Below are 22,423 nucleotides of genomic sequence, written 5' to 3'. Positions count from 1 at the left end.
CGCCGCCGCCGCCACCGTCCCAGCCGATGGGTCGCGGCACACGCTCGCGCTCGCGGTCGGCGGGTCGCAGGGGCCGCAGACAGCGGAGCCGGAGCCGGAGTCGGAGCGGGAGCCACGGTCGGCGAAGCCGCCGGCGCCGGGATGACGAGGGGCGGCGCAGGCGAAGGCGGCGGAGCCGGGAGCGCAGGTGCAGACTCGACTCCTGCCTTCGGGGAGCTGGGAGACCCCCGAGTTAGTCAGGGAGGGCTTCCTGGAAAGGGAGACGCCAGGCAGCGAAAGGAAAGCGGGAGCACTCCAGGCGGGGCACCTGGTGGTTGGACGGACAGCGGGGCGGAGGGGAGTAGGAGAGGAGGTGGGAGGGGAGGCGGCAGACCAGGTCGTGTAGTGTTCTGTACCGCGGCGAAGGGTTCGGCCATTATTCGGAGGGACGTGGGATGACTGACGTTGTAGAACTTCCTCTGGCTTTCGCGTGGAAAAGGGACTGACTAACGGGGTGGGCAGAAGTGACACCAGGGAGGAGAAGGATGTTGCAGTTGTCCAAGGCAACAGACGGCGGTGGCCTCCACGACAGGGTGGCTGTGGGGGAGGCACAGTGGGAGAGTGGGTCGATTCGAGTGAGATTTCAGGAAGTAGAGGTGACAACACTTGCTATTGGAGGTGCGTGTAAGAGGGAAGGACTATTGAGTACAGGTGGCAGGACTCAGTTGACTCTTAGGACCTGGGTCTCAGCTTCCCCATGGCCACAGTTCTTTTCTTACGGAGAGGGTGCACCTGGCCAGCTCAAAGGAACCAGCACAGTGACGGGGACTGATTCTCAGACCTGGGTCCCAGTGCTGGCTCAGCCCCTAACAGGCTGTGACGCTCAAGCCAGTCTCTATGCCACTGTGGCCCAAGTTGGCTCATCTGTGTCCTCGAGATTTCATCGGGCCTCTCCAGACGTGCATTGTTTCCCATCCCTCCAACCTGTTCACACCATGGCCAGAGCGACTGTACTCAGACACAGCTGCTCGCCCTGGAGGCTGAGAAGGTGGCTTTTCCTTTTGAGTCTGGTAAGATTGTTGCCATCCAGGAATTTCAGGAAGATACGAAGTAGCAGAACAGAAATAATGAAGAGGTGGTTTAAACTAGGGCTTAGCCAACTGCAGCCTGTGACCAGGAATAGTTTTTACATTTAGAAATGAAAAGAAAAAAATAACCAAAAGAATATTTTATGACATGTAGAAATCATATGAACTTCAAATTTTGGTGTCCAGAAATAAAATTGTATTTGAACACAGCCACGCCCATTTGTTTACATACCGCTGGTCCATGCTGCTTTTGCACTGTAGTGGCAGAGCTGTTTTTTCACAGGAAAAGTTTGCTGACCCAGGATTAAGGCCCCAGTGTTGATATTTTAGCTTTGGCTCGCGTATAGCAATATCGTCATCTTTGTATTTTTTCATTTACTGTTTCCTAGCATTTGAATTATTCACAGGGATCAGCCACTCAATGTGTAATTGATGTTTATGAAAATTTGATCAATTTTGTAGTCCATGTTCACGAGATCCAGAATAATTAATTTTCATAGTTTAGATTTTTTTACTTGAGCTTAATAAGTGGAACATTTAACAAACTACAGACAGATTTGGTTGGTCCTCTCCATGTTTGGCCTCCAGACACCGAAGAATCCATCCCCAGGGGCTCACTCATTCCCTTCTTTGCTCCCAGTGCCCTTCCCTGGCTCTTTATCGCTGTGGGTTTTACTCTCATTCACTTCTGCCTATGCTGTAGGACCAGTTGAAACACCGCCTTCCCTTGTAAGCCCTCGTTTGATGCCTCAGGCAGATCAGCTTCTCTGGTTCACACACGTATAGTTCCTGCACCAGCCTGCCCCAGCACACCTCCCTGCCCTCAGCCGCCCCCTTCCCCCTTGCTGTCTCTGTTCCAGCCACACAGGCCTCCTCACTTCTTCGAACATGCCAGGAAAATTCCTGCCCCAGGGCATTTGCTCTTGCTATGCGCTCTGCCTGGATCACCCTCCCTCTAGATCTCCCCATAGCTCCCTTCTCCACTTCCTCCAGGGTTACTGCCTTGGGGAGATGCTCTCTGACTCTCTCTCTCCCCTAATGCTACGTCATTATTCATTGCGGTTCAAAGCACTATCCAGTACCACACTGTGTTTACTCGTTGATGTGAGCCCCGTGAAGGCAGGGACTGTCACTGTTTTGGTCACTGCTGTACCCCCAGAACTTAGAGCAGCGCCTGGCACAAAAGCAGACGCTCACTAAGCGTCTGACCAACCAGCCGGCAGCAAGCAGTTCTTTGTGATTCCGACCTCAGGTCCGATTCGGAGGAGGGCCAGTGGCAGCGGCAGAGGCGGCAGAGCCGGAGCCCCCGACCACCCCGATGGCGCTCCCGGGACCGTTCCTCTCAGTCAGACTCGGGCAACGAGCAGCAGCGGGGCCACTGGGCACATCGGGCCCACCGGCGGTGGACGCGCTCCTGGTCCCCGGGCTCCTCCACGTCCAGCTCGGCGTCAGCAGACCCCTCCCAGAACTCGCGAGAGGTGGCCGAGGCCCTGAGCCAGCAGAGCTTGCAGGAGCGGCTGCGGCTGCGTGAGGAGCGGAAGCAGCAGGAGGAGCTGATGAAGGCCTTCGAGACGCCCGAGGAGAAGCGGGCGCGGCGGCTGGCGAAGAAGGAGGCCAAGGAGCGGAAGAAGCGGGAGAAGATGGGCTGGGGCGAGGAGTACATGGGCTACACCAACACGGACAACCCCTTCGGCGACAACAACCTCCTGGGCACCTTCATCTGGAACAAGGTGAGCCCGTCTCAGCCGCGCGGCACCTGCCGCTTGGTTCTGCGTTTGTGTCCTTTGCAGATCCTTCCTGCCTTTCTCTTCGTTTCTGTTTTATATGCTTTCTATAATTTTTGTTTCAAGAGACGTCATTCAGCACTCAGGGCACACGTTTCCAGACTGCACTTTGCCACGAAGAGTTTATCTTACACGCACGTGCACACACACACACCGCTTCAGGCACGCTCAGGCACGCTTTGCCCCCAGACCAGCCTAACGTCAGCGTGGCTGGAGAACAGGTTCTTAGCGGCACACACCCAAGGTGGGGTCCCACAGTTAGAGATGCTCCATCAGCTCAGACTGCCATCTTCCCTGAGATGAAAATCACACATCGATCACTTGCGTGCAGCCATGGCCTCGGGCACGCGGATGAAGACAGCAGAATTTCTCTTGCAGTTCTGGAGGCTGGAAGTCTGAAATCAGGGTGTCGGGACGGCCGCGCTTCTTCCGGGGGCCCCAGGGGAGGGTCCTTCCTGCCTCTCCAGCTTCTGGTGGTGCCGACAACCTGGGCTTGGGGCTGCATTGCTCCAGTCTTTGCCTCTGTTGGCACATGGCCGTCTTCTCTCTCTCTGTCCACAGAGAGAATGTCCTCCCTGTAAGGACACCGTCATTGGATTAGGATCAGGCCTAATCTCGTGTGACCTCATCTTAGTCAATGCCATCTGCAGAGACCCTATTTCCATCCACGAGGTCTGGGTGTTGTTACGTGGACGTAACTTTTGGGGGACAGTGCAACCCGACACGGCGTCTGTTGGCTCTGGGGGAGGCTGAGGGCAGGCGGGCAGGCAGAGGCCGGGGCGTCTCCTGCTGGTCGCACACTCCAGGCTCACTTTCTTGCCTTTGTCTCGAACACACTCGGCCCACTCACCTCAGGGCCCCGCCCCCCGTGGCTGGCTCTTTCTCGTTCAGATCTCAGCTGACGTCTTCCCCCTTCTGACAGGCACTCCTGCCCCCTTGGTCCGCACGGGCCCTCCGGTGTTTCATCAGGGCCCCGCTTCCCCCTTCCCAGCACTTTGCTAACGTGTATCGTGTGTGGGCCCTGGCACGCACCCACGAGCCAGAGAGACAGACCCCTGCCGTGAGGGCCAGCAGTCTCAAGGGACAGACGGACCGTAAACATGTTAGCGAAGTCCGAGGCGGCGAGGACGAAGGCGCTCGCTGTCGGGTTGCAGCAGCGGTTGTAGTTGGGCCCCGCTTCCCCCTTCCCAGCACTTTGCTAACGTGTATCGTGTGTGGGCCCTGGCACGCACCCACGAGCCAGAGAGACAGACCCCTGCCGTGAGGGCCAGCAGTCTCAAGGGACAGACGGACCGTAAACATGTTAGCGAAGTCCGAGGCGGCGAGGACGAAGGCGCTCGCTGTCGGGTTGCGGCAGCGGTTGTAGTTCAGTGAGCGGTTGTAGTTCAGCGAGCAGTTGTAGTGCAGTGAGCAGGCCCGAACGGTCTCCTCGCAAAGGGGCGACTGAACCCCCACTCGACTCATACCGTGTCGGTCCTGCCAGACGGTGAGCCCCACAGGCAAGCTGATTCCGGAGCCTGACGCACGGCAGGCGCTCAGGGAATGCGCGTGAACGAGCTTCCGTAGTTTGTGGTGTGTGCACACGCGCGTTCAGACATGTCCCCGACCAGCCCTTCGCAGTGCCCTGCCCAGCCTCAGGGAGTCACCCCACCAGAAGTTTTCATCGGCCCCCCCACTGTGATACACTGGTTGGGGGTGGACCCAAGGTCGGCCTCTGAGGCCTCTCTAGTCCAGGGAGGGCACTAGATGGGCCAGCAGTTTGGCTGGCATCGCGCATCTTGTCCCCGTCCTCAGGGCAGCTGGGCTGGTAGGGTGGACAGTCGTGTTGAACGCTGGCAGGCGCTCGCTGCAGCCTTGTCAATGTCGGGCCACTGAGCTGCTGCCCAAGGTCACCCTCCTTGTGAATGGCATGGCTGGGGTTTGAAGCAGGTCCCCACCTGTGCCAGCTGTTGTTCTGGGCTGCCCTAGAGTGGGAAATTCAGTCGCCCATAATTGTGTGGCCGTGACCCTGGCCAGGGTTGGGGAGGCCAAGGAGTAGCACGAGTGTCAAGCAGTGGCCCCACGCCAGGAGGCGCATTCTTCCAGGTAGAGGAGGTCCTTGAACACGCCTCGGACCCCAGGGTAGGTGACAGCCAGGACATCGGGGGCTTGGTGCTCAGCTCAGGCCACAAGCGTGTGGTGATGTCAGAAGGTCCGAGGGGTCCCAAGCGCAGGCGAGGACACAGGGAGGAGCCTCTCACTGAGCTAATGGCTCCGCGAGGATCTATGAGCTCAGGACCATCATTGCCACGGTGGTGACCCCGGGCAAGCGTGCCAGCAGAGTCTCCCTCTCGTTCAGTCGCCGTTCCTGTCCTGTCCACCCCCGCGCCCGCCCCCAGGCAGCCGGGCTCTCAGCTGCTGAGGGCGAGGACACCACGCAGCCGGTGCGGCCAGGCTTTTGTGTGAGGAGAGCCATTGGGTCCCAAGTGAGGCTCCCGTGAGCCCCGCGGAGCTGGCCGCGGCCTCCGTCTCAGCATGCGTCTTGCTCGTGGTAGACGGGGCTCCATAAGCTGGGAGCATATCGAGTTAGTTCTGTAGGCATGGGGGGGCCACGTCTTCTAGTAGGAGGCGGTGAGGTGTGGCCTCTCGTCAGCAAAGCAGATGCTGCGGCCTGGTCATCCTCACAGCCAGTGTGCCGAAGCTCCCTGCTGGGTGTCGCCGGGGCGGGCAGCGTGGGGAGGCAGCTTCAGCAGGCGTGTGGTTGACCTGTAGGCCCTGGAGAAGAAGGGGATCAGCCACCTGGAGGAGAAGGAGCTGAAGGAGCGGAACAAGAGGATCCAGGAGGACAATCGGCTGGAGCTGCAGAAGGTAGGGCGCCCTGGGCCCGCCCTCACGGGGTCAGGAGGCCTTCCCTCGCCAGGGCCCCAGGGCTGGTTCACCCCGGCTTGAACCAAACAGGCCCTGATTGGCTTAGGGAGAAAGTTCCAGGGAGCCTGACTTCAGGCACGGCTGGATCCAGGGGCTCAGGCAGTGTCTGCAGCGAGCAGTTTCTCTCCACTTCGGCTCTGCCGGCCTCTAGGCTTCACTCCCAGATGTCCCTCTCAGGGTAGCGGAAATGGTCCCTCCAACTCCAGGCTGCTGGGTCTCCAGGAGAAAGGGGGTCCCTCCTGCCCGTGGTCCGTCCGAAACCTCAGGCAGCCCTGGACCAATCCTGTGGCCAGGGCTGGTGCCAGGCCTGGGTTATAATCCCACCCCCAACTCCAGGGGACCCTCATCGTCCAGCTGTCCCGCCTTCATCCTCCCCCTGCGCCCCCAGGTGAAGCAGCTGCGGCTGGAGCGGGAGCGCGAGAAAGCCATGCGTGAGCAGGAGCTGGAGATGCTGCAGCGGGAGAAGGAGGCCGAGCACTTCAAGACCTGGGAGGAGCAGGAGGACAACTTCCACCTCCAGCAGGCCAAGCTGCGGTGCGCGGGCGAGTAGGGGGCACGGGGCCCGCCCACACCACGTGCTTCCTCCCTCCGCTTCCAGCCTGCTTCTGGGCCCAAACCCATGGAGCCCGGGTCTGCCGCAGGGCCTTTGCGCTTGCTGTTCACACTCCCTGGAACCCACTGCCCTGGCTGCTGCCCCTTGCCCTTTGGATCTCTGCCTGCCGCCTCTTCGGGAGGACTCTCCTCAGTCCCCTTTCTGGCACCAGCCCCCACTTTGTGCGCAGAGCTGTCGCTGGTGCACCCCCTGTCTCCTGCCCACCGGCCGCACCTGTCCTGGCCCAGGGCTCAGACCTGCCTGGTCTGGAGGCTCCCTCGGGTCAGACTAGGGTCGGCCTCTGTCACGTGTTCCCGAGGGCACAGCACTGAGGCTCTGCACCTTCCAGCCTGGGCCGCCCACCCCCTAACAGGAGGTGGTCCTCCCTCGGTCCCCACCCTCGGGCTCTGCTCTCACTGCATTTCAGAGCCCACACTCGCTCTTGTCCCTGCCCTTTCCGGGGCCTCTGCATCCGGCTCACCCGGCTTGCCCCAACCTGACGCCTCTTCCCAAAAGGCTCCCGCACCAGCTCCCCTTCAGGCCGGCTCCTCCCCCGGCTCCCACACTAGTATCCCCTGTGGGCAGGGTCAGGAGGGCGGGCACACCCTGGGCTCTGACACCACCACCACCCTCCCCCTGCAGCTCCAAGATCCGCATCCGGGATGGGCGGGCCAAGCCCATCGACCTGTTGGCCAAGTACATCAGCGCCGAGGACGACGACCTGGCTGTGGAGATGCACGAGCCTTACACCTTCCTCAATGGCCTCACGGTGGCCGACATGGAGGACCTGCTGGAGGATATCCAGGTACTGCCCTGCCATTGCCCCGCCAGCCGTACCAGGACGTCCCCTGGATGTCCCGTCACCCCTCTCCTCTGCACCCCGGCCCCCAGGTGTACATGGAACTCGAGCAGGGCAAGAACGTGGACTTCTGGCGCGACATGACCATCATCACGGAGGACGAGATCGCCAAGCTCCGCAAGCTGGAGGCCTCAGGCAAGGGGCCAGGTAACGGCGGGCTCCAACCCCAGGCCGGTGACCAGAAAGACACAGGGATGCGTGTTTGGGTTGGTGGGAGCTGCCAAGGGCCAGTGGTTCCACGGGAAGCCTCGGCAGCTCTGCAGGCCTCAGTTTCCCGCTCTGGGCTCCCCACAGCTCTCTGGAGGCCGCCGAGAGCCACCAGGGGGCAGCGCCGGGCAGCAGGTCCTGGGCCTGGGGCTCTCCGCAGAGGGCGGGGCTCCCTGTACGTGGGGGCTAGAAGCTCAGGGCGCTGCAGGGCTGTTTTGTTCAGGCTGCACGTTTCCTCCCGAGGCTCTGTGTGGGGGAGAATTGCTCAGGAGATGCACTCCAGAGCCAGAGTTCTTGTGCTCGGCACCGTGGGCCCTGGGCCAGGTCACGCTTGTGGGGCTGTCCTGAGCTCTGCACTGCTGAGCAGTGTCCCCGCCCCCACCCACTTGATGCTAGGAGCACCCCAGTGTAACAGGCAGCTATCCCCAGATGGGGCCAAGCGCCCTCGGGGGCAGAGTCGTCCTAGTCGAGAACCCCTGCTTGAAAAGCTCATGACCAGCTGCAGCAGGCCCATCTGTGGTGTGTCGTGTCCCTGACGCTAAGCTCCTTCCTTCATCGCCCACTTCTGGAGGCCAAGGACACGTGCCTTCTCTCTCCCTGGCCCGTGTGACGTTTGCTGCCCAGATGTGGGTCAGAATGGTTTCCTTCCTCTTAGAAAAAGGACGAACATCCTTTACTTCTGTAAATGGAGTTTTGCTGCTCTCTCCTTAACAAGGCGCGTCCCACTGTCGCTTCCGGAGACAGGAAGGGAAACTCTGTCATCGGAAATGTGTGTCCCGAAGTCTCCTTTGGTAGCCGTGGGGCTGGGTATAGAACTGCTTAGAAGGGCACTGCGGGGCCGATGTGAAGAGTGACCCTCACGAGCTTGGCTCTGGGTGCAAATCCAGGCTGCCGAACAGTTCAGCGACTTCAGCTGGTTGGCTGCCTCCTGGGAGCCTAGTTGTCCCTTTTGTCACGTGAGGATGATAAAATTCTGCCAGGAGGTCTAGGTGGAGAGAAATGGGTAAATAGTGTCATGTCAAACACTTGAAATAGCATCTGTGCGCGTGACAGTGACGGTCCACCTCCAATCCCGGCCTTCAGCCGAGACTTGGAGGTGCTCAGACATACCAGGAAGCCATCAGGCCTCCTTTCCCTTGTCCCCAGGCCCTTTGTCTGCCACCTCCGGGGGCTCCCTTTACTCTTTCCAGTGAGGGAGTGCCTCTTTCTAGGACCCCACGTCTCCCTTTTTTTGATTTGTGCCCTTGTCTTGGTGGGGCGCATCCTGAAGAAAGGCAAGAAGTTCTTTAACGTCCTGCCTGCTGGGAAATGCTGCTTTCCCTCTGGCTGGTGGCAGCGAGGCTGGGTATGTCCTTCAGAGGCAGAAGACCCCGGCCCCACTGGCTGAGGGGACATCCCTGCCAGCCTCCAAAGCCCCTGGGCGCCAAGTTCACAGTCTTCTCTAGCGGTCCCTTTTCTGGTACTTCCTACCCCTTCTCTGTCTGCTGTACCCCCTCACGTGCTACGGCAGGGGTCCTGAGTGGCTCCAGGTGTCCTTGGAGCTGAGCGTTATTTCTGCAACATCTCTAAGAGAAGGGAGTGGAGAGCCCTTGACCGCACCGTTCCTGGAGACCTGCCGGGCGCTGTCATCTTCATTCCGCTGGGCTCCTTCCCACCCCACTCCCTCCTTCCCTTCCCCTGGGAAGTTCTGACTGAACACAGCACGTGCAGGAGGAAGCGGGTCCCCAGACGCCCCTGCGCCCTCCCCAGCGGCCCCTCTTTCCACGGCGCTGCCTGCTGCCCTAGAGTGCTCTGCTCAGTGTGACGGACAGTCTCTGTCCCTCGCACAGTCTAGCAGGCCCTGTCAGAGGCCGTTCGGGCGGCGTCCAGGCCTGGGACCCGGCTCCCTTTAAATGTGCCCTGGCAGCGCCAGTGTCTGGGGGAGGCGCCAGTGAGCAGCTGGGTTGTGTGCTTTCACCAGTGGTTCCATCTGTAAGCAGGCGCACGACGTGGTCCTGCTTGGCCTGGGGTGTGAGTTGTCGCAGAATTTGGTTTTGGTCCTGCACTGTTTCTGCACCTGTCACAGATTGGGTCCAGGCTGCTGGCCTGCGGGTTGGCCACTGAGTCCAGTGCTGCCTAGGGCCATTCCGGTGCCCAGTGAAGGGCCTGAGGCTCTAGATGCCAAGGTCTCAGGTTGGTTGGCTGCAGGGACTCGGGCCCCTCTCGACCCTCTCTGATCAGCTGCGACCGTGTGTGTGGTGGCAGGGGTCTTTGAAACCCACTCTCTAGCAGGGAGCGCAAGCTGGTCGCCCACCCGTCATCCACCCGGCAGCTGTGCGTGGTCTCCACCCAGGCCCAGCCCCGTGCTGGGGGTACAGCGGCCAGAAGCCCGGGGAGGGCCTGCCCTAGAGAGGGCCGCACAGGCGGGCAGCCAGGCAAGCAACCTGGGTGTCAGGGAGGCTGGGAACAGGAGAAGGGACATTCTCACTGAGCACCGAGCATGGGAGCTGCTGCTGGTGAGCAGCACACGTGCCAAGGCTCTGGGGCGGGCAGGGCATCGTGAGGAGCTCGAGCGAGGTTCCTGTGCTCAAGCACATAGTGTAGGGCAGCGTCAGTCCATCCTCGGTGGCTTCTCGGTGTAGAGGAAAGGGACACGTACCTGGGCCCCCAGCCTGCGTTAGGTGCTGGGACAGACTCCCCTGCAGGACGGAGGGGCGCGTTTGTCTCAGCGCGGGGTCAGGACTTCACGTGGCACTTGGGAAACCAGCAGCCCTCCCGCTGCGGTGAGCGTTCTCCACGCTAGGCAGAGCCCGGCGCTCACATCCGTGGTCTCGTTGGGCCACAGAGGGGAAACCTGAGGCCCAGAGAGGGCGAGCCAGTTGCCCAAGGTCACACAGCTGGGACTAGCAGAGCAGCATCTGAATTCCAGCAGTCTGGCTGCCAGGTGAACCCTCCTGGCTCCTCCACGGGATCTGGGGCAGAGTAGGTGGCGCCAGCCCCGGGCCATGCGCACACACACCTTCCCCACCGCAGGCGAGCGGCGAGAGGGCGTCAACGCGTCAGTCAGCTCCGACGTGCAGTCGGTCTTCAAGGGGAAGACGTACAGCCAGCTGCAGGTCATCTTCCAGGGCATCGAGGGCAAGATTCGGGCTGGGGGCCCCAACTTGGACATGGGCTACTGGGAGAGCCTGCTGCAGCAGCTGCGTGCCCACATGGCGCGTGCCAGGTGAGTGGGCGCACGCCTTCGTCACCTCAACTGGGCACTGTCCTGTGCGCACCTCATCCCTCTCAGGATCTTGTCCAGGGGATGGGAGCCATCTCCACTGGGCCCAGTGGGCGGGACTGGCTACGAATAACATTGGGGGCCCCAGCCAGAAGGCCCCTGCTATGCTCCCATCCCCCCATCTGGGGTTAGGGGCCCTGGGAGTCGGGCAGGGCCTCCCGCAGTGGCCTTCCTGCTCTTGATCTGTACTGAGTATTTGGCCTTTGTTTCCCGTGGGGTCAGCAGGCATCACAGGAAGCCCTCAGGCCGCCTGTCCCTGCCTTCCGCCAGCCCCACAGCCTGTGTACGGATTCTCGGCGTGCTTGGCACTGCCGTGTAAACACAGCGCCTGTCTGCGGTGGCTGTGTCCTCGCCCCTGACTCTTCCCCCCGCTTGCTCCACGGCCAGTTCCGCCCAGCCTGGCCATTAGGTCACGCCGCATGTGAATGCCCTGGTACACAGACCAAGCCCACCCGGCAAGGGAACAATTGTCCAGGGTCTGTGACCCCGAATCCCCTTTTTTCCTCATGGCTAGAGCTTTTAATCTGGACTGTAATATACTAGGCTGAGGTCCCAACCTGTGTGTACCTACTTAGCGCTCTCTAAACCTCTGTGTTCTTGCAGCGAAGTGGGGGGTAGGGTCATGAGAAAACCTGAGGGGGAGCAGGGCCCTCCCCCAGTTGGGGTGACCACCAGACCCACGTTCCAGGCTCCGCGAGCGGCACCAGGACGTGCTGCGGCAGAAGCTCTACAAGCTGAAGCAGGAGCAGGGTGTGGAGAGCGAGCCGCTGTTCCCCATCCTCAAGCAGGAGCCCCCGTCTCCTGGCCACAGGTGGGCCCAGCCTGGAAGTCCCCTTCCCCACTGGGGGGCCCACCCACCTCTGGAGGGCTGGGGCAGCCACACGCCACCCACCCAGCCCAGCCTTCTCTCCTGCAGCCTGGAGCCCGAGGACCCGGCTCCAACCCCTCCCGGGCCGTCCTCCGAGGGTGGCTCCCCCGAGCCTGAGGCAGACGGGGCTGCGCCTGCAGAAGGGGAGGCGGAGGCCGAGGGGGAAGCGGTGCTCATGGAGGAGGACCTGATCCAGCAGAGCCTGGACGACTACGACGCCGGCAAGTACAGCCCCCGGCTGCTCTCCGCTCATGAGCTGCCGCTGGACGCGCACGTGCTGGAACCTGACGAGGATCTGCAGCGCCTGCAGCTCTCCAGGCAGCAGCTTCAGGTCACCGGTGTGTACAGCCGTGGGCACGGCTGGGGAGGGTGGGGCCAGCACAAGGGGCGGGGCAAACCAGGCCAGGGGTGCACATGTAGTGGTGGGGGCGGGGCCAGTGCGAGGGGCGGGGCAAGAGGTTGCTGGGGCAGTGGGGCAGGGGATGTTGATGGTGGACTCTTAACTATTCGTTCATTTGGGGACAGCGACCTGCTGGCCTGAAGGACAAGGTGGTGGTTTTACTTTCTGTGTCCAGCCCTGCTGTGAGCTCATTCTGCTGCTCACCAACAGGGACCTCGGCCTCCTTGGGCCCTTCATCCTGGGTCTGCAGAAGTGGCCTCAGAAAGGCCCCTGCCTGGGGTCCCCCTGCGAGTCTCTAATCCCCCGGCTGCCTGGCCACTCAGCAGGGGATACATGGTGTCTGGTGCCCGAGGAGCACAATGAGCATAGATGGCCAGGGCAAGTGGCACGTGGAGGGCTGGGGCCTCCCCCTCCCAGTGCCTTGCCCCCGAGCCCCAGGTCTTCTGTGAGTGGCCTGGTGGGTGGGACAGGCGGGGAGGCTGAGGCTCAGCGGAGCCTCCGACCCCATGACACCCGCCCTGTCCGCAGGCGACGCGAGCGAGAGCGCGGAGGACATCTTCTTCCGGCGGGCCAAGGAGGGCATGGGCCAGGACGAGGCCCAGTTCAGCGTGGAGATGCCACTGACGGGCAAGGCCTACCTGTGGGCCGACAAGTACCGGCCGCGCAAGCCCCGCTTCTTCAACCGCGTGCACACGGGCTTCGAGTGGAACAAGTACAACCAGACGCACTACGACTTCGACAACCCGCCGCCCAAGATCGTGCAGGGCTACAAGTTCAACATCTTCTACCCCGACCTCATCGACAAGCGCTCCACGCCCGAGTACTTCCTGGAGGCCTGCCCCGACAACAAGGACTTCGCCACCCTGCGCTTCCACGCGGGGCCGCCCTACGAGGACATCGCCTTCAAGATCGTCAACCGCGAGTGGGAGTACTCGCACCGCCACGGCTTCCGCTGCCAGTTCGCCAATGGCATCTTCCAGCTCTGGTTCCACTTCAAGCGCTACCGCTACCGGCGGTGATGGCCCACCTGCTGGCGGCGGCGGGGCCAGCAGCTTCCCCCGGCCCATTCACAGCCCCCCTCGGGCTGGGCCTGCCCCTCCCTGGCCTCACTTTCTCGGTATGGACCCAGGTCACAATGGAACCTCCTTGGCGAGCAGGGGGGATGACCAGGACAGGCTGGGCCAGGGTTCCAACAGGCAGGAGCTGCCGCTGGGGGTTCTCGGAGCCCAGGGGACCCAGCAGGTGCCGACCAAACTCGCTGTCCATGTGGGCAGACTCGGCCCAAGCCCCACTCTGGGACAGGCCCTGCGGTATGGGGCCTGGACACGGGGCGCAGGAAACCAGAGCCAGCGTTGACTGGCCTGGCACTCGGCCAGTGGCCGCAGGACCCACGCTCCCGCTCTGTCAGCTGGGCTCCCATGGAGCCCACAGCAGCAGACGCCGGAGCCTTGCCATGCACTTTCCAGAGAATGTCGGAGGGATTTCCAAGTCTTGCGGTCCTCCCACGTCACCCCTGGTGCTGGCTTTGGGGTCATTCACCCCCCCAAGCGGGCGTGAAGGACACATTGTCCACCATCAGATCCAGGAACCAAGGGCCATGGGGAACATCCTTGCTCGGCTGCTGAGCGAAGAAGCTCCCAGGAGCCCAGCCTCCGTGGTACCCCCATCCCGCTGGGTGTCCCCTCCCTTCAGGACAGCTGTGTTCCACCACGGAGCTGCCTGCCTTGCCCCATGTCTGACAGGGACAGCCACTCCCCCACAGCCAGATTGTCAGCAGTTCCCCAGGCAGGCCGACCCCAGGAATATTTTTAACAATTTATTACAGATTCTTCCAGCCTACAGTGGGAGGACCCTGCCCCAGACCCAGACCCTGAAGTGCCACCTCCAGGCCCCTGGGACAGCCCCAGCCAACACCCAGTTTCATCTGGAAATATTTTAGGTTGTTTCCTAAAAAGACTTTTTTAGGCATGTGGGGAGAAATCTTGTTTATTTTCATTTAAATTGTCGACTCAGGAGAGTGCATGGTTTTTTAATAAACACTTTATTTTAGAATAATTTTAGATTTTCGGGAATGCTAGATAGCCCAGAGTTACCACACCCAGCCATCCCCGTTGTAAGTGTCTCATGTAACCGTGACACATTTGTCAAAACTAAGGCCCAAAAACCCAACCAAGAAGACCTTTTAAAACAATCACAGCACCTAAAAGCAGTCGACAGTGGTTCCTTAGGCAGCTTCTCGACGCAAGTGTCCTCCATCTGCCTCCCGTGAGGAGGGGGCCCTCGTGCACGCTCACCTGGACCACGGCTGCTCGAGTGTAGTAGCTGCTCGCCTAGGCCAGGGGCTCGCGGAAGTGCATCTGGTCAAGGGCACCCTCTCTGTTGTGGACCCTGCCGGCCCACCAGCCTGGAGCATACCCACCGGCAGCACAGGGCCATTGCTGTCCCTGCCGGGCCCTTGGCAGGTCAAGGGCACCCTCTCTGTTGTGGACCCTGCCGGGCCCTTGGCGGACATCACTAATCAGTCGCTGGTTGCCAGAGCAGTTGGAATTCTCTGCACATTCTCCAGGCAGCCAGAAGCCACTTCCAGTTAATCCGTGGCCTGCTTGCTGTGCATGGTGCAGGACAGGCCCTTGGGGGCACTTGTGTGCCTCAAGGGCTGGGCTGGGAGATGGGTGAGGCCCTACGCTGTTCTCACAGCATGGGCTGTGTGTAGCTGTCGCAGCCCAGCCTAGACCTCACCATCCTACAAGACGGTTTCCACCCGCTTGAGGAAACACGCTCCCAGGGGCCCACGTTTTCAAGCCCAGTAAGTGGCAGGGCTCAAATCTGGGTTTCTCCAACTTGGAGAGCCCCACCCCCTCCAGGTTACCACCCATGTCCCACCCTGTTTCCTCACCTGTCCCCAGAGGAGTCCTCCCAGCCTCAGCATCCCAGTTTCTCCTCAAGTACCCCCTGCAGTCTGGGCAGTATGCCAACCCCAAGGGAGGCAGCTGTAGTGAGCAGGGGCACACAGTGGTCGTGCCCTCGCCACAACTTGCTGGGTGGGTTTAGCCAGGATCTCCTGGTCTGGAAGGACGAGAGCTGGGCTCAGACACCAGCAGCCCAAGGAGCCAGACTGGGGCTAGGGGCAAAGCACTGGGTCTGGAGGACCCCAGAAGGAGCACTGAAGGCTCCGTGGAGGAGCACTGCTGGTCAGGGGAGGAGGCAGCAGGTGCAGGGGACACGGCAAGGCTGAGTGCCAGCCCAGGAGCCAGACTCAGCCCAGTGCACTGGGGAGTCATACTTGGTGAGTGAGCTGGGCAGGGCCACAAGCACAATGTCAGGGAGACCCCTCAGGCAGACTGGAGGTACCACACTCATCCAGCTGCCCCACTGTCCCCAGCCTGGCTCGAGGTCCACTGGTGTCCCTTAGGCTGCCCCCAGCCCCCACCCCAGGCTCTTCCTGCCCTTAGCTTTGTCCAGAGCTAAAAATAGACGCTCCCTGCCTGGCTCCCACCGGAAACCACAGCCACAGGAGGCACATCCTTAGCCTAGCCTTTGTTCGCACCATCTGGCCCCCCAGGCCACCTCAAAGTCTCCCAAGCCTTTCATATGCCCATCGAGCTGAGCAGGGGTGGACAGACGCCAGCAGACTTTCAGACATCAGCCCTGGGCTGGAAGAAGCCCAGAGCTCAAGTTCACATCCCTCCTACCTGTGGCCTTGGCTGTGTCATTTCCTCCACAAGGTGTCAGTTTCCCCATCTGTCAAATGAGTATCTTTAACCCCGGCCTTGAAGAACTGGTGGGACCCAAGAATACATTTGGGTCAAGTGCGCTTCTCTGATCCCCGCCCTGGCTGTTCCCCCGAAAGAGCTCTGTCCTCCTTATCTCCCGGCAGAGGAAGTGGGACTAGAATGTCTCCCTCCATCCTTCCCCCACCTTCCCCCCCCACAGCCTCGCCATCTGGAGCCCCAGCCCCCTACCCTCCCACCACATCTTCCCTCCCTGCGGTCCCCAAAGCCTCATGCTTTCTCTCGCCTCCACAGTTTTCCACCTGTGATTTCTGCCATGTTGCTTGGACCTGGGGAACCCCTACTCATCCCACAAAGGCCCAGTCTTATGCCTTCTGCCCCCAGGGTGCCTCTGGGCTCCGCTATGCCCCACCACTTCCTCTGGCCCAGCCTGACTGCAGGGGGCTGGAACTGTCTGTGATCAGCTGTCTTTCTCCCTCCTGGGGGGTCCTTGAATGCAAGTCTGGTATCTATCTAGTCCTACCTGGGCTCAGAACTGTCCCAGCACATAGGCCAGACCCAGAGGTGCCCTTGATGAGAGGTGAGAGGACAAGCCTGCCTGAGCGATCAAGGCTTTACCGAGCGGGGACCCTGGGAGCCAGGGCTCTGCCAGATGCATAGGAGTTGGCGAGACTCCTTGCCAAGGAAGAGAAGTTAGGGTTAAATGGCTCAGGGACTCAGGCAATGGGCTGGAACAGGGGAGGGGCCATCTGGAGGGGTGGGGGCTGTAAGCAAAGGATGATGGGCGAGGAAGCCAGAGAAGGGGCTTCCAGACACAGCCTAAGGGAGTCCAGAGCTGGAGTCTAACTTCGCTCAGAGCCTGCACTCCTGTGCCCCTCCAGGCCCCAAAGACTGAGTAGGTGGGGTCAAGGCCAAGCCAGCTAATCCTGGCCCACTCTGAGCCCCAACCGTGGGCCAAAAAGGCCCAAAGTCACCCCTCCCTGCGCAGGCCTGTGGACCCCCTCACACAGCTGAGGCCTCTGGGCTGCGGGCGGGAAGGGCCTTCCAGCAATTTCTCGCTTTCCCGCAGCACAACACAGCCTCCCGGCCTTTGCCCTGGTGGCGCCCGGCCTGCTTGCCCTCGCCGGCACGGCTTTGGGCCGAAGAGACCCTGGCCCAGAGCCCTGAGAATGTCTGAGGGCTTTCAAGGAAGCCATCCCCTGCCTAGGGAGCCCATTTCAGGGCCCCGTTCCTGCAGCCTGGCCTCATCCTCTGAATCATTTCTGCACTGACAGACGCCAAGTCTCCTTACTTACCCACACTGCACCGGAGGTCGGAGGAGGGTGTGGGGGACGGAGCTCCCCATCCCAACTGCAGCTGGCTCCGCCAGGGGCTTTCCCACCATCGCTGGCCCCAGTGCCATCTCCCAACCTTTGTCTCATTGTGCTCTCCCCAGGAGCGCCCTCCAATGACCACAGCCCTCCCGGCTCACCTGCTGCAGGAAGGCGGCTCAGCCGGCTGCCAACCGAGCTTCTGGCTGGGGAGTCTGGTCGCCCCTCCCCCCAAACACCCTGCGCCCCACTGCCCAGCCCTGGCAGGGCACTCAAATCGACCTTACAGTGATTAGGCACCTACTGCGTGCCAGACCAAACCCTACCGGGCTCACCACCTGGCAGCAGCAAGACCCTGGGCGAGGGTCTGGGCACCCTCGGGAGCTGACTGACCCAGCCTTGCCCGGCCCCTGCCCCGCCCCTGCCGGCCTCGGGTGCTGTGCAGACGGTGAATAATGCGGCAGGAGTGCCTGGAGGGGCCCTGGCCGGGGCGGCTGGGGGGGTGCTCTCAAAGGGCGCCTGCCAGCCCGGCCACCGCACCCCTGCCCCTGCGGTCTGGGGTCCCTCGGGCGCCCCTCCCCTAGAAGTCCACGCGGTCTCCCGGGCCGGCTGGGGGTCTCCCGCTGACCCCTATCAGCCCCGCCGGGGCCTTAGGGGCGTGGCCAGCGCAGGGGGGCGGGGCTGATGAGAGACAGACCGACTGAAAGACAGAGACCTCGAAAGACGCGGTTAGAGACCCAGAGGGCGCCGGCTGCGAAGCGCAGCCCCCGGTCCCGGCTATTTTTAGTCCCCGCGGACCCCTCTCCAGGCCCAGAGGGGACCTCGCCCTTCCTGCCGCCAGGACCCCGGGCACTAGGGAGTCCTGTGGCACCGGAGAAGTGGCAGCCCCAGAGTCCCCTGTGGGCCCACCCTCTCCGTGACTCGGTTTCCCCAGAAGCCCCAGGAGGGCGGGCCAGTCTGCTCCGCCCGCTCCCTGGCCGGGACCAGCACCCGCACGTCTGCGCAGGCTTCCCCTTCTGGACAGCGGTGTGACACCAGCGCCGCCAGTCAGCATCGCCAGGTGAGGACGCTACTGGCCAGATTAGGGGCGGGGCCTGAGTGAGCCGTTGTTGTTGGGGTGTTTCCTGGCCCTGCTGTGGGTGTGTCGCCCTGGCCAACAACAGCAGCCAGGTGCTGGGCGGTGTCCTGGAGTGTCGGTGAGACTCAGAGCTTCCGCTGCCTGTCCTGGGCCATGTACGACCATGTGTGGCTGTCTGTGTCCCAGCGCACTGAGAATGTGCTTGCCTGTGGGTTCCCCCGGGTCTTTGCGGGCCACTCAGGGCCCTGTGGTGCCACAGGGAGGGTGCCAAGGCCCGGCTGTGGCTGGGAGTGAGTGTGTGTGTGCACGTGTACCTGCAACGGGCTGTATAATCACGGTAACTCTCCTGTCCATCACGAGCCACTGGCCAGGTGGCCGGGGTCCTCTCCCCTCAGCTCACACCTACACTCTCAGGTGCCCCCCCCCCGAGTGGGGAGCACTGCGAAGACGCCCATCAGAGGCTCCGAGGGACTACGTGAGCCGGGGTGCAGGCTCAGCCTCATGCTAGCCAGGCTCCAGGAAGAACCCCCGCTCTGCTCCTTCCGGGGTGGGGGCCTGGTCGGTGTCATAAACAGGAAAAGTTCCCGGAAACCGAGCCCGTAGTGAGGGGAGGCGGGGTCGGGCCTGAGGAATGAGGGTGGCTCTGCGTGTATGCGCGTGTCCATGTGTCTGTGCCCACAGGGCATGGGGACTGTGGGCTGTGGGACGCCCCAGGCTTGGGCTGAGACTGACCGAGGCAAGGACTGGCCTGGCCCCTGCACCTTCATGATAAAAGGCGGCCGCGGTCTCTTGGACTGTCCTGTAGTTAGGGGACAGGAAATGTGGGAAACGGGCCAGGGGCAGGGCCGAGCCGGGCAGGTCACACATGGGCTCCCTCCCGCAGATGCCCCGTGAGCAGGGCCAGGAGCAGGAAGGGCGCCCCGTGTAAGGGGCACGGCTGAGGCAAAGGTCCCGCCACAGGGGGCTGGAGCACGTCAGGCCCGGGAGGACCGGCCGGAGCTCTGGCAGGCGAGCCGGAGTCCTCGTCATCCCCATTTCGTGGAGGGGTAAACTGAGGCTCGGCAGGGCTGTTCCCCGGCTTGACAGTGGCACATCAGGGACTCCAGTCCGAGCCCGTCTGAGGTCAGCATCCTCCCCTGGGGGAGGCTGGGTGGGCCCAGGGCATGGAGACAGGCAGGCTGGGCAGGCCAGGGATGAAGTCGTTGAGAGATGGATGTCTCACTAAAAGGAGGAGCAAGGGAATGAGACGGGCAGTGATGGATGAGCAGTCAGAGGAGGGGCCTGGCGTTTGGGAGCCAACGTGTCACATTCCACCAGGCTGGGCATGGGGAGGGCCCCGCCGCTGCCAGCGCCCGGGCCCCTGGGACAGGCGGATGGGCCCCCCGCCCAGCTTCACTGAGGTGAGCTGAGAGAAAATCGACTGTCCAGCCTCTGGTGAAGGAGACAGTTTCTGAGACAGATTTCTGGAAGCCAGGACCCAGCCAAACTCCTGCCAGAATTCTGGAACCACACACGGCCCCTTGAAATTCCCGACTCTGGAGGCCTTCCAGGTTCCAGACTGGGAACTCGTTCGAATTCTAGAACCCCGGACCCTCCGAGTCCACGCCTCTCTGCTCTAGGGCCATGGAATCTTGGGCTTGTCCAGCAGATCTGGTGGGCGGGACGCTGGAGTCCGTGCCTCCCATGAGGCACAGAGAGAGAGATGGAGTCCCCAGGGGCCACACAGCCCTGCCTATGTGGCCCCCTGCAGGGGAGGGGCCCGGCCAGCCCTCCCAGCCAATGAGAGAGAAGAAGGGAGGCCAGGGGACCCTACTGGCCCGCTTGCCTGGAGAACTTAAGATGGCCACTATCAGCTGAACCCCGGGGGAGGGCAGGGGACTGGAAACCAAAAGCCGCGGCCAGAGGGAGTCGCGCCAGTTTCCAGCCTCCCCCAGGCCACGGCTCTGGGTCACAGGTTTGCTCCCAGACATCGGAGGCGTACAGTAGCCTCAGGGGTGGGGGTGGGGGGTGTCACCAGGTGAGTGAGTGGTGCAGCAGCTCCCGCAGTAGGGTAGGGACAAGGGGACCACGAGACCCAAGAGGGGCTGGCGGTCACTCCAGGCAGCGCCTGGGCAGTGGCTGCAGGCACAGCTCAAGTCCCCAGGAATGTCCTGAAGCTGGCGCATACCAGCTCTCAAGGGAGGGAGCGCACTGTCACAGGAGGAAGTCAAGTGTGGGACAAATCCGAGATGGCAGAGAGCACACCCCTGGCCCGGAGCAGGGGCAAGGTCGCCGGTCACCATGGAAAACACCCGTCTGCCCGCCCCACTTCCCCAGGCCTCAGTTTCCCCACTCGAGGCCCCACCCCCACGGAAGTGGTGGTGGCCTTGGCACTCAGCCTGGGAGGGAAGCTCAGGGCAGCTGTCGGGAGCTGGATAATTTATGAGACTCGATAAGGAGTCATGGAGCCCAGGGCCGGGCCAGGACGCCAAGTACTGAGGTGGGGAGTGAGGGCCGGCAGCTACCCAGTGGGCGCTTGTGCATGAATCGGGCGCCTACAGCGTGCTACGCCCTGTACCGGGGTGAACTCATTCCCACCATGAGCCCCATTTTACAGGGAGGGAAACGGAAGACTCAGAGTGGGGATGTGAGGAGCCCAAGGTCATCGAGAGGGTAGGTGGCAACGCCAGGATGCGAATCTGGACTGACCAACGTTTTAGAAAATTCTGTACCCACTTAGAGAACATAGCAGCGATCGCGAAGCCCTACCCCCACCTGGCCCAGCCTCCGCTTGATGGGCAGGCTTTTGAATCACCTACACATCTCTGTATGTATGTAATGAGGCCAGAGTTTAAATCTCAGATCTGCTCCGGCCAGGCTGTGTGACCTTGGATGAGCTGGTTAACCTCTCTGTGCTTTGGTCTGCCCCCTCTGCACAAGGCAGATCATCATAGGGCCTTTGTGAGCTTTGACTTCCCGGCTCCTGCATCCCTCCCATGGTCCCGCCTCTCCACCTCCAAACCACCCTGATCGCTCCACCGGGTGCACCCTCACCCAGGGTCCTGCCGACGCAAGGGCGACCTGTGGTGTGTGCCCAGTGCGGAAGGCTGGGGCCCCGGGTGGTAGCCCCGGCTCCCTGGGTGGCCTTATGTCCTCCCTTGGCAGTGTCCCTTGGCAGATCTGGGAGCCGTTTGTTGAATAGTCTCATCTTATCACTACTGGACATCCTCACATCTGGCCTTTTTGATCACATTTGCGTCAGCCAGGCCCAGATGTCTCCAGTTTTCTCCCACAGCCCCTGGTGGGGTAACAGGTCTCTCCTGCTGCCGTTTATAGCCTGTCCCTAGGGAACCTGTCTCTCCAAACGAGCTGGGGATTTTTGTTCCCGGAATGAAGCTGAGTGTCTGGATTGAGGTCTCATGACAAAAGAGATGCTATGAAAACGGGGCGGAAGGAATCTGCATGATTTCAGCATGTGTGAGGCAGAATCGTCCCAAAGCACCCGCGGGCGGGGCCTCGCCCTCGTGCATTCACGAGAAATTGTGACCTATGAGGCCGACCTCGGGGCCCGTGCAAAGGCCAGGCTGGATGCATCTCGTCTCACTGAGGCTGAGGTCTGTCCTGGGGGCCGCAGCCCGCCCAGGGTGTCGATGGGAGACCAGCAAGGAAACGGAAGCTCAGAGGGAAGAAACCCTGGCCCAGGTGACAGAGTGGCCACCCGGGGTCGGAGTTCAAGCCCTTCTCTGTGACTCGGCAGAAACTCACGGGTCCTCCGGGGGTAGAATCCAGGAGGAGACGGCACTTAGACCTGGCCTTGAGCGTCCCTGACTCTGGGGCAGCACTGACGGGAAGGCTGATGAGCGGGAAGGGAGGTGAATCCGCAAAGCCTTCCTGAAGAAGGTGGTGTTTGCGTTGGGGCCTCGAAGGTCCGCTAAGGCCGTTCAGATAAAAACGTGGCGTCAGTAACCGGCGCGCCTTCTCTCCGGCCCCCCGCAGGTGTCCTTGCGCCAGTGCCCGCCGCCGCCCCACCTGCAGCCTCAGCCCGATGGGCTGCTGACGCCCCCCCCCGCTCCGCTCCGGTGCCATGTGGCCCAATGGCAGCGCCCCGGGGTCCTGTTTCCGGCCGACGAACATCACGTTGGAGGAGCGGCGGCTCATCGCGTCTCCCTGGTTCGCCGCCTCCTTCTGCCTGGTGGGCCTGGCCTCCAACCTGCTGGCGCTGCGCGTGCTGGCGGGCGCGCGGCAGGGCAGCTCGCAGGCTCGCTCGTCCTTCCTCACCTTCCTGTGCGGCCTGGTCCTCACCGACTTCATGGGGCTGCTGAGCACCGGCGCCGTGGTGGTGGCGCAGCACGCCGCCCTCTTCGACTGGCGCGCCGTGG

At 62.0% G+C, this 22,423-nt stretch overlaps 2 protein-coding genes across 2 annotated transcripts in view; both read left to right on the top strand.

Moving 5' to 3' along the window:
- Positions 1-6: 6 nt before the first annotated feature.
- CACTIN (cactin, spliceosome C complex subunit) lies at positions 7-14,001 on the top strand. The gene is made up of 10 exons (XM_006904096.2): positions 7-187; positions 2,320-2,797; positions 5,603-5,698; positions 6,147-6,292; positions 6,993-7,155; positions 7,242-7,356; positions 10,429-10,621; positions 11,367-11,489; positions 11,595-11,884; positions 12,475-14,001. Exons 1-10 carry the CDS (start codon positions 27-29, stop codon positions 12,963-12,965), a joined length of 2,256 nt encoding a protein of 751 aa, XP_006904158.1. The 5' UTR covers positions 7-26; the 3' UTR covers positions 12,966-14,001.
- A 1,943-nt stretch (positions 14,002-15,944) lies between these two features.
- Positions 15,945-22,423, top strand: part of TBXA2R (thromboxane A2 receptor) — a 9,254-nt gene continuing 2,775 nt past the window's right edge. Inside the window, exons 1-2 of the mRNA XM_006904210.3 lie at positions 15,945-18,047; positions 22,041-22,419. Coding sequence (XP_006904272.1) covers positions 22,129-22,419 — 291 coding nt within the window. The 5' untranslated portion in view covers positions 15,945-18,047; positions 22,041-22,128. The remainder of the gene's footprint in view (positions 18,048-22,040; positions 22,420-22,423) is intronic.

The sequence above is a fragment of the Pteropus alecto genome, unplaced genomic scaffold (assembly GCF_000325575.1).
Source record: "Pteropus alecto unplaced genomic scaffold, ASM32557v1 scaffold30, whole genome shotgun sequence".
Classification (NCBI taxonomy): domain Eukaryota; kingdom Metazoa; phylum Chordata; class Mammalia; order Chiroptera; family Pteropodidae; genus Pteropus; species Pteropus alecto.
The sequence above is the reverse complement of the archived record's forward strand: the minus strand, read 5'-3'. Positions and strand labels throughout refer to the sequence as shown.